Genomic DNA, 16785 nt, shown 5'->3' with positions numbered 1-16785 from the left:
AAATTTCGTAAAATGATGCATTCCCTAAGGTCATACAATCCGACTTTACGTGACATTTCCTAAAAGAATGAATTTCCTAGGATCAAAAAAAAAACGCCTTCACGTTACATATTTCGTAAAAAAGATGAATTCCTTAGGACCGCCTTTGCGTTACATTTCGAAAATAAATGAATTTTCCAGTATTCTACGAAACGCCTTTACGTTACATTTCGTAAAAGGATCGAAAAATCCGTCTTTGCGTTACATTTCGTAAAATAACGAATTCCCTAGGATAATGCATTTACGTTCCATTTCGTAAAAGGATGAATTCCCTATGATTGTGTACAAAACACCTTTACTTTTCGAAGTTATTCAAATTTTAATTTTTTCCTATGTTTCCAATCTACTTTTTATATTGAGTGCCAATATTCTCTTTAAGTATAGTTTCCACTTAAAAAGAGCACTCCGTTTAGCCTCCGTCTACATGACAGTTGTAAAATAGAACAAAAGAACTGTCACGCAAACGGAGTGGAAATTGAATTTATTTCAATTTTTTAGTCCGTTTACGTGACAGTTCCTTTGTTCTATTTTACAACTGTCATGTAAACGGAGGCTAAACGGAGTGCTCTTTTTAAGTGGAAACTATACTTTATAATACTGTGGCTAATGGAACCGGGTGCCAATAGTCTTTATTCACCCGGTGCCATTAGCCACAGTAAAGAGACTATTGGCACCTGGTGCCAAGAGCATATTCGATTTTACAAAAACTTGAGATAATATGGGAAAACGAAAATAGTTCCTGGTCACACATCAAATGCCTAAATAGTTATTTATTTTCCGATGGGAGAAAAAAAAGAAATTTCCACTAAACGCTAAGTTTTTCATGTGTGCGTGGTGTGACATGTGTGCGTGGTGTGATTGGCCTTTTTCTCTACAAAACGAAAAAAATAATTCTTACAAACAATTTTCAAAACAAAAACGAAGTGACAGTTCACATGAGAAAAATTCTATTTCACAACGCTGCGCAGTCGAGAAATTAGTTATTTTCTCACCTCATCTGAAACTACGGGAGACTTTGTTGTGAAAAATGTTGCTTTAGCTCGCTACGCTCTGCCCACACGCAACACCCTCGCAATGAAATTTCCAACTTTTTATGCTACTGTAAAATCCTTGGTCACTTGGATTTTCTTCTTTTTATCGAAAAAATTGAAAATATGTTATCTTTGAAAATGTAATGAAAGCCTTCTAAAGTTTTAAAAATGCGCTAAGATCGACGATCCTCTAAGGATGTTTTCACTCCAATTTAAAAAAAAATGTTTTTCGTAATCGGGTAGTGTAACACTATGTAATGTTCTGAATATTCTGCAGATAATGTGGAAATTGATTGGAAACTTATTGCTTTGACTAGTGGGAAAAAACAGCCACAATGCGATACCACTAAAAATTCAGCGACTTACATACATACCCTTAATACTTACGAGTCGACATTTTTGAGTTCGTTGAATCCGTACTTAAGCCGAATGAAATGTCAAACTTGTTTACAAAACATATGAGAATCTTGGGCTGAACAAGTCTACAAAAAAACATAAATGACTGTTTGCAGACAAATATGGATGTTATTCAGGAAGATGTAATTATTGAAGTGTCTCCGAATGAATATCGGACATTGATTTCTGTTGCAAAGTGAACATCAAGCTGGTATAGATTCCACCTGCTCTATCAATAACTTTTCTTCTTCATAAAATTAGATCCACGCATCGGGCACTGAATGCTGAGAAAGAATCGTTAATGAAATGTATTCAAGACGACACTAAGACTACTCTAAGATGCTCGAAAACCAAAATAAATGGCACAATCAAAAGATCGGTTGAAATCAGAGGATCAACGCAGAGTAATGTTGATGCAGCTCGTCAGCGAATCAAAACGATCGGTGGTGGAAATGATAACTCTCAGCCCACTCACTTTACATGCATCAGAATCACTGATAATTCAATCAAATTGAATTATTCGAAATTCAAGGTTGGGTCAATCATTACGATTTCGATTCGATGGATAAATGATTCCGTTTGCAGGAGGAAATATCAAAATTCGATAAAACGACAGAAACACACAAACGGTCGTTTATGAAGCCAGAAAAATTGCACATCACATTTGGTGTAATGAGACTCAACGATGATGAAAGCCGTTCAAAAGCTCAACATATTTTGACTGACTGTGTTGAAAAGATGATAAGGTTCGATTTGGATTCAATTACGACCGAAACAAGTTGCAACGAGATCCGAGCGAAATAGAACTTTTGTCATTTTGCAGGCCAATCAAAGACAAATATGGAAAAGTCGAGTTCACGGCACAAGGTCTTGAATTGATGAAAGGAAAGCCTACTAAAGCCAAAGTAGTTTACGCACAGATCGAATCGGAATCTCTGCAGCAAATCGCCAATGCCATCACGAAATCCTTCGTTGAATCAGGTGGAGCTCTTCATTCTCTCATTCTGTTCAATACATGATGGAACAAATTTTTCAGGGCTTGGAAAACGTGAAAGTAATGAAGATGCTGTGAAACTCCATATGACTGTGATGAACGTGAAGTATGTGCGACCAAAGAGGGTAAATTCATTTGATGCGGCACACATTTTCGACCAATTCAAAGACTTCAATTTCGGTCATCAAATTGTAGAACAAATTTTGCTGGTGGATATGAAAGAAAGAGATGCAGACGGTTTCTACAAATGCGTAGCAAGCGTAGATTTGTGAATTCTGCAAATTCAGTATCACTTGAAGCTAAGACACCATAGCCTTATGTCATGTTAAAAGAGTGCGGATCTGGGAAACTGATAATGCGATTATTGATCATGCTCCCCCAACGCCATCACAATAACAAATACGAATTTACACAAAGAAAATCTTCTTTTTTCATTTTATTATCTTCTAGGTCCCGATAATACAACAAACAAACCTTTGAAAACCCTAAAATCTATCTACCCCGAGCAGCCACGACAGCCACAGTGCACACATTCAACCACTCGACCCTCTTCCAATTTCGCCTTCGGCACACGGCAGATGCAATTCGTACCGAAATTCGTGTCTCGCGTCTGAATGCAACGCAGACAGCACAGATTCTCGTAGCCGGACTTTTTCCATTTGGCTATCAAATTGGCATCGGCAATTTTCTCGCGAACACAATAATCGTACAGATCACGGCTGATGGCCTTTCGGCGGAAGAAAAGGTCGTAAATGTAACGGGACTTTTGATGGTGAATTTTGAAGACGGGCCACAATGATTCGTTGATGCGTTTGCCTTCGTGAGGATCGGTTTCGGCTGGAAAGTAAAATTGTCGATAACAATATTGGTAATTGAGTGTGTTGAACGTCTAGTAAAATGCTAGAGACTATCGTACGAGCATGTTCCACTGGAACTGTGAAGCCTTCACATAATCTGTTTGTTGTGAATATTGAGCTTTTCTGAAGGAGTCTTTTCCATTTCTCGCTTCATTATACCACCTTTGTGATAATTAGCTCTACATACGCAGTATTTCGAAAACCGATTCGAAAATAGAGAGATATTGCCGTAACGCCACGACATTGCGTAACTGTTCTTTAAATCAGTCCTCGATTACAATAGTATCAAAAACTCGAACATCACGCTGTCAGAATGACCTCGTTCAACAAACTTTCGGTGGTTTTCGAAAATCCGCGACGCAATTAATTTCGAAAATCAAACGTTTACAATAAATGGACTACTGACGACACTCCAGTTTATTCTATATCTATAGGTTTATCAAATCAATCATAGATTGACGCTCACGAAAAGCTGACAGGTGGGATAAATGCACTCGTCCTGTTGACCTAAAGCGAGAAGCACAATCGCACATCGATATGCATAGTGACTACCGATTCCCGATTTAGACAAATGAGTCTGTCTTATTTGTCTTTCGATGCAAGGAATTGACTTCACAGTTTTTGGTATAGGACTCACGTCAATATCAGAAGCACATAGGACTCCGTTGTTAAGAAAAACAAAAATTTATTTTCAATTGCGTCAAGTCAACATACCTTCTCTCATTTTTTGCTCCAACTCCTCCAACGTCGGTTCAATCAATTCCCATCCATCCGGAGGTGGCTTACGACTTCTACGAACTTTTGGCATTATTTCTTCTTTTAATTTACAAAGTTGAAAAAAAAAATTGTTTTGTTTTGCGTTTACGTGATTGCTATGACTGACATCAAGAGAGAGGAGAGATGCGATGACGTTTCTGGTGTTTGAATATTTGAACAAAGAGTGCGTTCGATGAGCGTTAAAAATACCATTTTGACACAATACGCCCAGCAGCGTCATCTGTCGCCAAAATGAATGACGCACGCCGACGTCGACCTGTATTTTCCATCGAATTTTCCGAACCAGTCGGCGTCGCGTGACATAATTTCCATAAGTTTGACATTATCGGTTTTGTGAGTGGAAAGCTAAATTAAATAAATTGTCAATTGACGACAACATTTTTTTAAATCGATTGAATTTCATTTTTTACCGTCAAGTGTTTATAATCAAGCGGAATTTAGTGCGAGATATCCCGTTAAAAATTGTTTTTGGTAAATGTTTCATTTCACTTCTTATTAGAATTATTGATTAAAAGTGTCGAATATTAACATTGAGGATTGAGGAATTACCACAGGGGTGTCAAAATAAATGGTTTATACCTATTTTGTGTTGTTTCGTGGAATTCTACTTTAGCTAGCCAAATATCCTTTAGTTTATATAAACGTGTAAGGTTCTGGCTGATTATAGGCTTGGGTTGATGGATACGCCTACAAGAGAAGGAATCCCTTCTATTTTGTATGTATCATTGGAAATCACCGGTAATTTCTGATTGGAATCTGCAATATTTCTTGTAAAGTAAATTGTTCAGGTGATCGATTTTATGATTTTTTTAAGTACCAACTTAAAGGTCCCTCGTCCAAATCATTCAAATATCAGAACAGAACGAAGAAAGCGTGAAACATTGGTTATGACAGTTGGTATCCAAAATTTCAGCACAAGAACGGTACTCGGTCCACCCTTTCGTTTAACGAGGTTTGTGCTCGTGTTGGTGCTGTTTGAAAGTAGGTAGAGCATACATCCTAACTTAATTATCTTTTGATGACATCGAAGAGTAAAACGTGACTAACATCAATTCAATTGAGTCAATGGGTTCTCCACACGAAATTTTGTAACGATTTTTTTACGAAATTGAAACGATTCTTTTCGACAAAGTTTTAAAAACCTTTCCGAGCTTTTACCTAATGATCCGATCTTCGTTCGAGTATTCGACGTACTATCCAATTTTTTGAGATGGTGCGGTGTGAGGAAATTATTTGGATTGTTTATTCATATTCAAATGTGTAAAAATATGAATGATAGGGGAATATACTTCTATATCGGTCTTTCAACAAATATATTTAAAAATTAATGGATGGTGCGGTCATCAGCCCCATTATTTAGAATAGAATGAATGGCGCCACCGATCTAAATCTATTGTCTTATTTGAGTTGCTATCTATTATAACAACACAGTTTTATTTATATTTAATGCATAGAGTTAGAGTAGATCGCTGCGGAAAATCCTTATCAACTTTTAAAAAAAATCACAATCTGTCCTCAACGTCACGCAAAAATGTTGATCTTAAAATTCTGTCCAAAGATTTCGGGGAGGTCTTTACCCTCCTCCTGATATTACTCAAGTTAATTGTCATGTAAATAGTTAAACTAGGTTTGTAACATATCAGCAAGTCCGGACTGGCCGACAGTGCCCTTTATTGTTTATTTTTTCGAGCGCCGTTTTACCTAATGTCCAGGTGGCACGAAATGTTCTTGTGGGTCGAAAATCATTCTTTTCGTCGAATTTCATGAACGTTCGGGATTAAGCTGAAATGAGTCAATTTTTATCCCTTGTTATGTAATAGTAATTTTCTATCGTTAACCTTTCACAGACGGCTGCATATAGCAGTTTTACAATCAAATCTATTACTTTATTTTATCTAAGTATTTTCAAGATTACTTCAGTCAGAGTTTGGCGTTTATTCCTACAGTCGTAATCGATATCAGATGATAGCTGTAACAGGTTAATTGTTGGCATACATCCGAATCGTTCGCTACCCTAGTCGACGTTTGTCATTTATGATCAAACAGTTTTAGAATGCAACAAATTTTCTCGACGGAAAATACTGTGTGCTACATGCATACTATCGAAATATTTATAATTTTCGACGAAAATATTACGTGATGCACTATCCCGAGAAAGCCATTCGACTTGACCTTTCGTTCTGTTTGTGTTTCTTATATAATATGCACTCTAAGTCGTGCTAATAAATGCTAATGTAATAAAAATATTTTGACTGTGCAATGCAAATTGGATAAGAAGAATGTGTCATTGTACAAACAGTTGAGTATAGAGATAGACCGAAGAGATACTTTTTCAATTTGAATAGCAGCTACAATTTGCACTCGATCATTGCCATGTAATAGATTTTGGAAAAAAAATGAGAATTGTATGTACCAACCAACTACTTATTCTACTATTCTAGTAGATTACTTCAGCGGAAGACGATGACTCATACTGAGAAGTGATTTATCACCGAAAAAAAAAACAAAGATCTGAACGCAGATAGGCTGGAGTGGCTTAAAATTTTAAGTTTATTTTGATATTACACTCGCGGTATTTTGAGAACCGACACATTTTCTCTTTCTGTGTTTAATTTGAGTTTTTGATTTCTCGATATGAAAATATATGCAAAATTCACACAAAAAACCAGTAAAACACAGAACAGAAAATGTGTCGGTTTTCAAAATTCCGTCAGTGTAATACAAATGATTATTTGACTCAATAACATTTTACTTCAGTTCGTGATTCGTTCGATCTAAGTGAACATTTTCAACAGATTGAAGAAACAAAATCTTGTACTTCATTAGCTCTTGCCTATTTCTGATATCTTTCTCCTTCTCTCCTCTCCTTCGTCTGATCACAACTCATATCGGTGATACATGCATACAGCTTCAAGCACCTGTACATCAGGTGGTAGGGTCACTTTGAAATCGAAAGGGAAAAAAATATTTTCTTCTGTGCAACGGAATAACGCAAAGTCGTCATACAATTTTCATGTATGGATTTAAACGTTGAAGAAAGCCTGAAGAATCTCCTGAATTTCTTTCGAGTTACTCCCGTTACTTACAACCAAATTCACAGAATTCATATATTTACCGAAACTTTGATATAAGATTGATATGACCTACATTCAGAGGTGTGTCAATTGAACTTCAAGTATACAAAAATTCCACATTCGTCCACCTTACCACTTAATTACCATCGACTTATCTTTCTTATCAACTTTCTTGTCACTCAGAAATTTTGATAAAAATAAAACGATTTCAACCTCTTCATTTCTGGTGTTAAATCCCGGGGCTTAAATCACTTGCACTTTGATCGTATCGGAATTCAACGATTTTGGTTCGTTTGAATTTTGTTTTCTTATTTCGGAAACAGTTCAATTAACACAATTTGTGGCTGTTACCTAGTACTTAGCGGTGTTACATTTTTGGTTAGTTGATGCATGTTCGAAAAACACAAATTTGTCGCAAGTGTCAAATACATTTTTTTTTGTAATTGGGTTACAAAAAGAAAGCAAATTTCGCTTTTCGTTTCAGAACGAAAGTAGTGTAGAAAGGAATATTTTTTCACCAATAATGTTGAAATTAACATGCAAAATAGGCAATTTCAACCATTTCAACACTGGTACCAAAAAAAACGTTTCCATTCTAATGACGAAAAGTACTCTATTTCGGTACTCGAATACAGAACGGTACTCTTTTCGTGAAGGAAAAGTACATAAAAAAGAGAGCAAAACGTTACACACATTTTTATTTACACTTGTCTACGAACAAAAAAAAAAATCAGTGAGCGATGATACGATGATATAATAGAGATAGATAAAAATTTCAACCGAATAATATTTGAATGGAGAGAAAGGAAGGGGCATGGTTGAAAATTCTAAGCCATACAATTGAGCTTACATGCGACATTAGGAGTGTGTCGTTTCAAGTGCTAGTGAAATGAGAAGTGAATCGCACGTTATACTTAAAAATAAAATCAATACATCCCCGCGTTCCGTTCATTGAAACGGATTCATGATAATTTCTTTCGATTTATTATTCATATCGTGGTAAATGGTGAGGATGTTACACGGACTATCATTATAAAATTGTTGCAATCGATCGAATTTATTCATGTACTTTGTAAATTCTAACACAAAAATTCTAACTTTTCGTTTCAAAAACAAAAATGTGTGGAGTCGATAACGTGAGGTCATTATAAAATTGGAAGTGTTAATTGAAGTGTTTGTTTACTCTGATTAGAACGGGGACTTGAAACGAGAAAAACCGCTCGTAATCAAGAGACACGTTTCCTGGAGACAATTTAGTATTTTTTCGTTAAAAAAAAGTAGGAAGAAGAAACAAAATGTTTTACCATTATTTACTCAAGTGATGTTTAGCCATGTTTAGCACACTGTTCCCGCAAATTTTTTTTATTGCAGGAAATATAAAATTTAAGCAATTTGATAGTGCACTGACACATCGAGTTTATAGTATTGTTATGTGTAGTACGGACGCGCGCGGTCATATCTTAATGAATTGTGTTTTCAATTTGTTGTTGAATGCACAAGTAATTTTTATTGTATGTACCGGGAAATTACTGCCTCAACACAAAACACGTTAGACGCATAACTTTTGTGATATTAAAATGCTTTCTGACAAATTGAGTCAGAAGACTACAAATTAAATTGTTCAATTAGCTAATGCATGTCACGAGTTTGATATCAAACATTTTGGCATGTAGTGGGATTTCATCATCAAAATGAGTTGCAAGTGACAAGCAATGAAACAGATTCTTCTTAACCTGTACAGACGTCAAGCATATGACGAGTATTATTATCGGGTCTACTACTTCCATCGATCAAAGTATTTTTAGTTTGTTGATTTCAAATCTTGTACTTCAATTTTTTAACATGCATTTTGCTTTATAACGGGCAATATTACCCAGAGCTTGTCATTATTTTTGTCGTCATTATCGATAACAGATGTATAGCCGTATGTGACAGGTTAACGGGACGAGGCCTATTTTAGGGAACTTTAATTCTGAAAATTGATAAAAATTATGAAAAAAATGAGAAAAAATTCTGAATTCTTTTTGGAAACCTTTCTGAGTTTTCTTCCGGAATAATTTGGAATTTTCAGAATTTTTCGGTCGAAAACCGATGAACAACAACAAGGTTGCTTCTGAGCAATTAATTGCCAACCTTGAACCGAAACTCCAAACGCTTGGTCAAAAATGGTCCCTTCGAGGATCATCATTAATTTCTATCTCATTCCTCTCGGATCTTAGTACGAAGCTTGCATGTCCTTCATTTGCTAAAGAATTTCAGGACAATTTTGAATTCGATTAGAAATTTTTTTTTTTGGATTACACACACGAAATTTTGAGAACCGACACATTTTCTGTTTCTGTGTTTTACTTGAGTTACTGATTTCTCTATATAAAAAACATGAAACGGTCTCAAAAAACTCACTTCTTCTACGTCGCGAGAGATTCCTCGAAAATGATTTCTAGTCATAAAAAGCATAAAAACTTGTTTCTTGAGTTTAGAATTACTTAAATCTTGCACTCTTCACTTTATTCGAGATTTTACTTTAAAAAAAGGTACAAAACTGGTAAGGTTTAGTCAACTTACCCTCGAAGAGATATTGTCCTCGTATTGTGCTTATATCACCGTTCGTATTATGAAGGATCTAATATTCCACATATATAAATAAATACGAGATCTTTCCACTGCTGAGTGCTGATCTACACATTGAGAGCTAACCATTGAAACATTATCAGTTAGTTAGTCTTCAAACTCTGCAAAGGGTTTCTGCATATCATTTTTCGTGGATTTCGTTAGCCCATGTTGTCTTACAAACTGATGAGTAAACGCACTAGACCCGATATTTCGCACCTGCCTAATAAAAAGTGAAACATTTTCACTTCCGAAAAGAAATTACTTCACGTTATTATCGAAGGTATTCCCAAAAATTGTAAACAACAATTATGACGACATTATCACACATTGTGTACATATTTGGTTACAAAGAAAATAAAAATCAAATCCAAAAAATGATATAATGCAGCAATGTCTCAGAAGGTGTGAGAGATGTGATACAAAAAAAAATATAACAAATTTAAGCTAGCAGCAATAGCATTTACTCGTCTCAATACATCATCAATACATCATCACGCATAAATTCAATCGATTTCACCAAATAATGCACGCACGTTACGCGAAGAAAAAAAAAATGTTTCAAATTCTTTCAGTCAATTTTCTCGCCACAACAGAAACCGTTCGGTATAATATTCAAATATTCGAAAATCTTTTGTTAATTAGTCTGTTTGGTTTAATTGATAATGTTTGGTATACCTGAAGCACGTTGTGTATTTAATGATCGTTTGCGGTTTTAAACATTAAGCTATTATGTATAGTCTAGGTGGATCCAGGTACTAATAACGACACTTTCATACTTTTACAGTTACATATAGTATTGAATCAACATCAAAACACTTTTATCAATCGATCGAAGAACATACCACAATTTGCGCAGTGAGACAAAAGTGAGACAAGTTTTGTGATCGAGATTTTTTCCATTGTTAAATGTCGCAAGAGTAAAAATGGAAACAAGTGCATCAACAAAACCGAATTTATGCTCATCGAGTAGTACCGCACCGGATACGGACAAAATCCTCGATGAAACAGCATCGAAAGAAATTGAGAGTGTGGTGCCGAGAGAAAGGTAAGTTTTCTTGTTCATTGCATTTCTTTTACGATTACCTAAACGCTGTCTATCATCACAGTCAGGACAGATTTTGGGCATTGTGTGGAAGAATTTTCCTTGTGACCTGTTCTTCGTCAATATATTATTTATCAGTTTCGATAGGTTCTTTATATTTATTTAGGCTTTTTACGATTTTGATCGAATTTGTCAGATTACATACCAAGAGCCCGCTGTTTGAAACCTATGACACATTGCTAAACTAGAGAAATTTTTTGGTGAAATGTCCTTTTTTCAGCTTTAAGAAAATTTAACGGTACTGAAGACCTTCCAACAAATTAAATAATAAATTTCATTGACACGTTACATTCGACACATATCCAGAGAGATCAGATATTACAATGAAAAATCGATGACACGAGAAACGGCGATTTTCTGAAGAAACGGCGAGTTCGTGAAGAAGTGGTGAGTAGTCGCCGATTCTTCAAAAACTCACCTTTCCTTAAGGAAATCGCCGTTTTATACATTTCGTAAAAGGGAATATTCCTGGTACGAAAAGTTAAAAAGGTGAGAAGAAGAAAAGATAAGTTCATGGAGAATCGTCGACTTTTCACCTCTTTTTCAGGGACTCGCTGTTTCGTCAGAAAGTCGTTGTTTCTAGTGTCGTCGATTTTTCAGAGCAATAGATCAGAGATGGTAATTAGGAACCTGTTGCTCTACTGTCAAGACTTGAGAAGTTGAATCTTTAGGGACACAATGGACTGTTTTTGGGAAAACATTTTCCCCCATTTTCTTGCATTTTCCTAGATTTTACCTTTTTTAGTTTTTGCAAACTTGGAAAAATGTAGAAAATTTGGGGAAATTGTTGGAAAGCTTAGGAAAATATGAGCAACTGTTTTCCCGAAAGCGTGATCCTACCTTTTATATTTTTATCATTTTAATTTTGTTACAGGCAACAGTTGCTCAAATGGAATGGATGGGGTTACAAGGACTCAAAGTTTACAGTAACAAGCAAAGAAGAAAAATTGACCAACGACAACGCAATTGTACAATTCGTCGGAAATCGGTAGGTTTCGTATTCACTGCTCAAAACATTTCCTTTTTCCAGTATCTTCAATTTGCCTTCTGTTAAATATTTCGTAGATATCCAATTGGTGACACTGAACTGCCTTACTTCAAGCAATGGGTTATCGACACATTCAATCTCGATCTTGCCAACAAAAAACCAGCTCAACCTATGCCGTCCACGTATCCGGCCCCAATAGTGTGTAGTGAATTCTTTGACAAAATCAAAAGCCTGAACATTCTATACTCGGATTCCGGTGAAGATCGTTTGATCCGGGCACATGGACAAACACTCTACGATATTCATACGCTACGCGAAGGGACATTTCCTCGCATTCCCGATTTGGTTTTGTGGCCACGGTGTCATGCAGACGTTGTGCAAATTGTCAAATTGGCTCATGAACACAATGTGACGGTTATACCGTTCGGAGGAGGAACGTCCGTTTCTGGTTCCATAACATGTCCCAAGAATGAAAGCCGGTCGATCGTGATTGTGAGTGCAATTGAAAAATCCGTTGTTTTAGTTCAGATTGAAAAATGTTACAAATCGACAGGTTGACACATCACAAATGAACCGAATGCTGTGGCTGGATAAGCAGAATATGGTCGTTTGCTTCGAGAGCGGAATATTCGGTCAAGATTTGGAACGTGAGCTAAGACAGCTCGGTTTGACTGTGGGTCATGAGCCGGATAGTTACGAATTTTCGACTTTGGGCGGATGGGTGGCGACACGCGCAAGTGGCATGAAGAAAAACGTTTACGGAAACATTGAGGATTTGGTGGTACGTGTCAAAATGGTCACATGCAAAGGCGTATTGGAGCGAAACTGTTCGGCACCTCGTGTATCCATCGGTCCCGATTTCAATCAAATTATTATGGGCAGCGAAGGAACCCTGGGTGTTGTCACCGAAGTTGTACTTAAAGTGAGAAAACTGCCTGCGATGAAACTGTACGGTTCGCTGATATTTCCAATGTTCGGAAATGGTGTCAAATGTTTGAGAGAGATAGCCGAACATCGACTGCAGCCGGCCAGCATTCGGCTTATCGATAACGATCAGTTTATATTCGGGCAATCGTTGAAACCGGAACCGGGCTTTTTCCATGGCATCATCGATGGATTGAAGCGAACGTATGTGACCAAAATCAAAGGATTTGATGTGAAGAAAATGTGCGTAGCCACGCTGGTATTTGAAGGCGACGAGGAAAATGTGAAACGACAGGAAAAGCAAATCAACCAAATAGCCAAAAAGTATGGAGGTCTGCCAGCCGGTGCCACGAATGGCGAAAGGGGCTACTTGTTGACATTCGTCATTGCTTACATTCGCGTAAGTAACATTTCATTCCATTTCGATCTAACGGCCATAACCGTTTTACGATTTACGTTTTATCAATTTAAAACGGCGGTCAATATTTACCTCATGTTTGCATAACTTTATAAGTGACGATTCGAAACAAAGAAAACGTATTCGTTCGTCATCTCTATTATTTTTCAATCGACCAACAACAAACACGACCGACAGATGACTACTCTGACTCGAAACAGTCAATATTTACGCATTAGATATTGCGCTATAATATGCAATCTCGCACACAAGAGTGATACGTTCGATTAAAATCATTGTTTGATTACCTTGATCATTTTTCAATTTCATTTAATAAACGTTACTTAATGACCGGTCCCCTTCAACTTATTGTCGTTTGATAGCACCGAGGGAATTGCATAACGTAATCGAATTGAACGATAAGTGCATTTTCCAGAGTTTCGAGAAAGAAAAATAATTATTTAATCCCGAACGAAATGTTCTGGGGGGGGGGGGGGGTTGACAGGCTTATTGTGCCGTTTCTAACACTTGGAATTATATAGCAGAAGATCTAGACATGCCAAGCCAATCCACACAAATAAAACTTAACTATTGCCCGTTGGTCCGTAGCTTGTTAAGTCTAGCCGATGTTGCATTTTCTTTCGCTGATACAGTAATTGCAGGTTCGAAGATGTGCAAAGATAATCGAAAAAGTTTCATTTTTAAGATTTTGAGATTTTCCGTACATTTCGAAGGAAATGAAGGACTTTGTCGATATTAATCACAGAAAAAACGCTTTTGAAACATGGTCATCTTGGATCACAATCATGACCTACAGTCAGTTAAGCTATTCGGCTGCTTTTGCGACCGGTATATCCACTGTTGTATGCAGGTATCCCCTGATTCTTTAAATTTTTTCAATCTAATGCCATTTGCCGTTCCTGCGATTCGTTTGTTGTCATTAAAGAGATGGTCTACCCACCGGTCTTCTATTTGATGGGAAAGTAAGAATGAAATGTAGCAAAAAGCATCGGACTTATCAGATTTTCGTTTCTACTTTGTCTCGTAAGGTAAGACTTCAATTAGTAGAATTCGTGTCTACGAGAAAGATTGAGCAAGTACTGGGAAAGTATTTCACTTTTTGCGGATATAGCTATAGCTTCTAAAGTATCTGTAAATGGACAAAAAAATCAACATCGGCTTGCAAAGTCGGAATTTTATATCACGTACTGCAATATACACCTTAGCTCCCCAACTTACACACAAAAATTTATTTCAGGACTTGGCTTTGGAGTACTACATTGTCGCTGAATCGTTTGAAACTTCTGTACCTTGGAACAATTGCGAAAATCTCTGCAAAAATACAAAGAATCGAGTGCGAATGGTAAATCATATCCGCTTTTTGTGTAAAAAGTAACTAAATTTTCAGAGAAATAACACTTTCTATACGAACAGGAATGCGCTAAAATGGGAGTCAAATACTACCTGATCTCATGTCGAGTGACACAAACGTAAATTTCGATGTCTCGTGTTCAGATCCGGTTTTACATTTCCGTATTACTTTTCCAGATACGATTCCGGTGCGGCCGTTTATTTTTACTTCGGATTCAATTACATTGGACTCGCTGATCCCGTCGAAGCGTACGAACACATAGAGAATTGCGCCCGTGATGAAATCCTTTCGTGCGGCGGGTCACTGTCCCATCATCACGGCGTCGGTAAACTGCGAAGTCGATGGTATTCGCAAAGTGTCAGTACGGTGGGTGTGGGATTGTACAAAGCAGCAAAATTGGAGCTGGATCCGAAAAATATTTTCGCTGCTGGAAATTTGCTTACTGATGAAGACAGAGGAGAGGTACCAACGATTCAGAGTAAATTGTAATGAGAATTGAGATGTGGAGGGGTGGTGTAGCTTTTAGGAAAATTGGTTTTCAGATTGATGTTTTTGTGGTGAAAAAAAAAAGAAATTGTCGTCGATGGGGTAAAAGTATAATTCTAATATGATTCATTAAAACAATTTAAGTTGTGGGTTTTGAATGATTTTGTGAACTTTTTTATATACGAAGAAAAAGCGTAGATCCAAATAAAATTTGCTTATTAGGCTCAACATTTTGAAAAGATTGTTTGTTTTAAGGAGTTGTCGAGTTGTCATCTTGAAGTATTATGACCGTTCAAAATTTTCCTTGATTTGCGACCATGGGACTAAAATCGGACATTTTTTTTCTTGAAAAAGTCTCTTCATAACTTTGTCGCTATTCACCATATATGGAAGTCTTATTTGGAAAATAAAGTCAAATGTAATAGATTTTCGTATAATTCTATTACATTTCGTCATAAAATGGCTAATGTCAGCGCTCTATATTTTTTGTGAAGCAACTTCACAGCATGTCGTAGCTATTGGATATTTTAACAGAGTGAAGTTATATCAACTAAAAATAGAGCGCAAAGAATGAAGTACTAAAAAAAATTGTGACTCCTCTACAGGCCAACCGAGGTTTGATATACCTACAAAACAACATCGATGTTTAATTTTTTTTCAACTCAAATTTTGAGTGATTCTACAATATTGGAGCGGTTTGTTGGCTGAGTGTGCACATCAGGTTTACCGTCTTCGCTCGCCCTTTCTATAAAGCCCAATTTTGATGTTCAATGTTATAACATAGTCTCGCAATTGACGAAAATCTAAATTTTCAGATTTTGACATAGTGAGCTTTCAACCTGTTCACCTCCGAACCATGAAACTTTGAAGACCTGATTCCGTTTTTTTAATCACCATGAGGCGCTCTATCTTAACTCACTAAATTTAAGAAGAGAAGACAGCTGAATTAATTTCTTGAAAGTCACCCAACTCACTCTATGAAAATGAACTCAAATGCTAGGGGGTCGCTTAAAAGTGTACGGAAACGAAAAAGTAATGATGCCACAAGTTTAGTTTCTTCCAGCTATAGAAACCTCTGGATTTTAAAGTTGGTAAAAGTAAAATTATATCAATTATGGCAGTGTTCATTGAACACTGCCATAATTGATATAATTTTACTTCGCAAAATATGAGGCTATTGTAGATATTTCAGGTCCCTTTCCAAATCAAGTGCTCCTGCCTGTATTTAATCTATCATGCCTGCGTGCACCTTATGAGTTTTTCGTCATTTTTTCGCTTCAACGTATGTACTAGATCAGCAAAAATTAGTCTGGAAATTTTATTTCCTTCTGGAGGAGTAGAAGCAGCCATCAATACACTTCTTTGTAACTCATGGTGTGAATACATTATTAACACGCTTCAATTGCATCTGTAAATTTTACGCGTAATTGTACAGTAAAATGACCGCCGAGAGTCTCTTATTACCTTTTTATCCTTGTTGAACGGAAATTGAAATTTTCATGCGAAGTATCGGATTTAGCTTTAAAGAAAAAGCGAACATATTCATTGAAAACCTCCCCGTCTTCACCTTAATATTTTAAACTCTCAATAATCCACAAAGCCAGACAGACCTTAAAGGCAAGTATACAACTAGCCGGTGAAATGAAATTCTCAAACAATTTTCCACACGAGCTGAAAATTTTGACAGATACATTTTGTGTCAAAATTTCATTTCGACAGCTTGGCTTAAAGCAGA

At 36.5% G+C, this 16785-nt stretch overlaps 3 protein-coding genes across 5 annotated transcripts; 2 read left to right on the top strand and 1 right to left on the bottom strand.

The window, feature by feature from the left end:
* The first annotated feature begins 1505 nt into the window (after nt 1–1505).
* On the top strand, nt 1506–2871 carry LOC119069812. 2 transcript variants are annotated; one of them, XM_037173971.1, is made up of 5 exons: nt 1506–1609; nt 1728–1998; nt 2052–2212; nt 2290–2447; nt 2503–2871. In XM_037173971.1, exons 1-5 carry the CDS (start codon nt 1569–1571, stop codon nt 2730–2732), a joined length of 861 nt encoding a protein of 286 aa, XP_037029866.1. In that variant the 5' UTR covers nt 1506–1568; the 3' UTR covers nt 2733–2871. The 2 variants fall into 2 exon arrangements, with proteins under 2 accessions (XP_037029866.1, XP_037029865.1); XM_037173970.1 differs by having other exon boundaries at nt 1509–1662.
* Nucleotides 2867–4239, bottom strand: LOC119069818 (protein BUD31 homolog). Its single transcript, XM_037173980.1, has 2 exons — nt 4032–4239; nt 2867–3297 (listed from the first exon to the last, which is right to left on the bottom strand). The coding sequence occupies exons 1-2, from the start codon at nt 4123–4125 to the stop codon at nt 2957–2959; spliced, it is 435 nt and encodes a 144-aa protein (XP_037029875.1). The 5' UTR covers nt 4126–4239; the 3' UTR covers nt 2867–2956.
* A 258-nt stretch (nt 4240–4497) lies between these two features.
* LOC119069797 (alkyldihydroxyacetonephosphate synthase) lies at nt 4498–15289 on the top strand. Of its 2 annotated transcripts, none has more exons than XM_037173952.1 (8): nt 4498–4565; nt 10566–10826; nt 11758–11871; nt 11949–12363; nt 12425–13195; nt 14451–14555; nt 14627–14682; nt 14741–15289. In XM_037173952.1, exons 2-8 carry the CDS (start codon nt 10705–10707, stop codon nt 15051–15053), a joined length of 1896 nt encoding a protein of 631 aa, XP_037029847.1. In that variant the 5' UTR covers nt 4498–4565; nt 10566–10704; the 3' UTR covers nt 15054–15289. The 2 variants fall into 2 exon arrangements, with proteins under 2 accessions (XP_037029847.1, XP_037029846.1); XM_037173951.1 differs by lacking the exon at nt 4498–4565 and adding an exon at nt 7906–8174.
* Nucleotides 15290–16785: the final 1496 nt, after the last annotated feature.

The sequence above is a fragment of the Bradysia coprophila genome (assembly GCF_014529535.1).
Source record: "Bradysia coprophila strain Holo2 chromosome X unlocalized genomic scaffold, BU_Bcop_v1 contig_39, whole genome shotgun sequence".
NCBI lineage: Eukaryota > Metazoa > Arthropoda > Insecta > Diptera > Sciaridae > Bradysia > Bradysia coprophila.
This window is presented reverse-complemented; position numbering and strand designations above follow the sequence as displayed.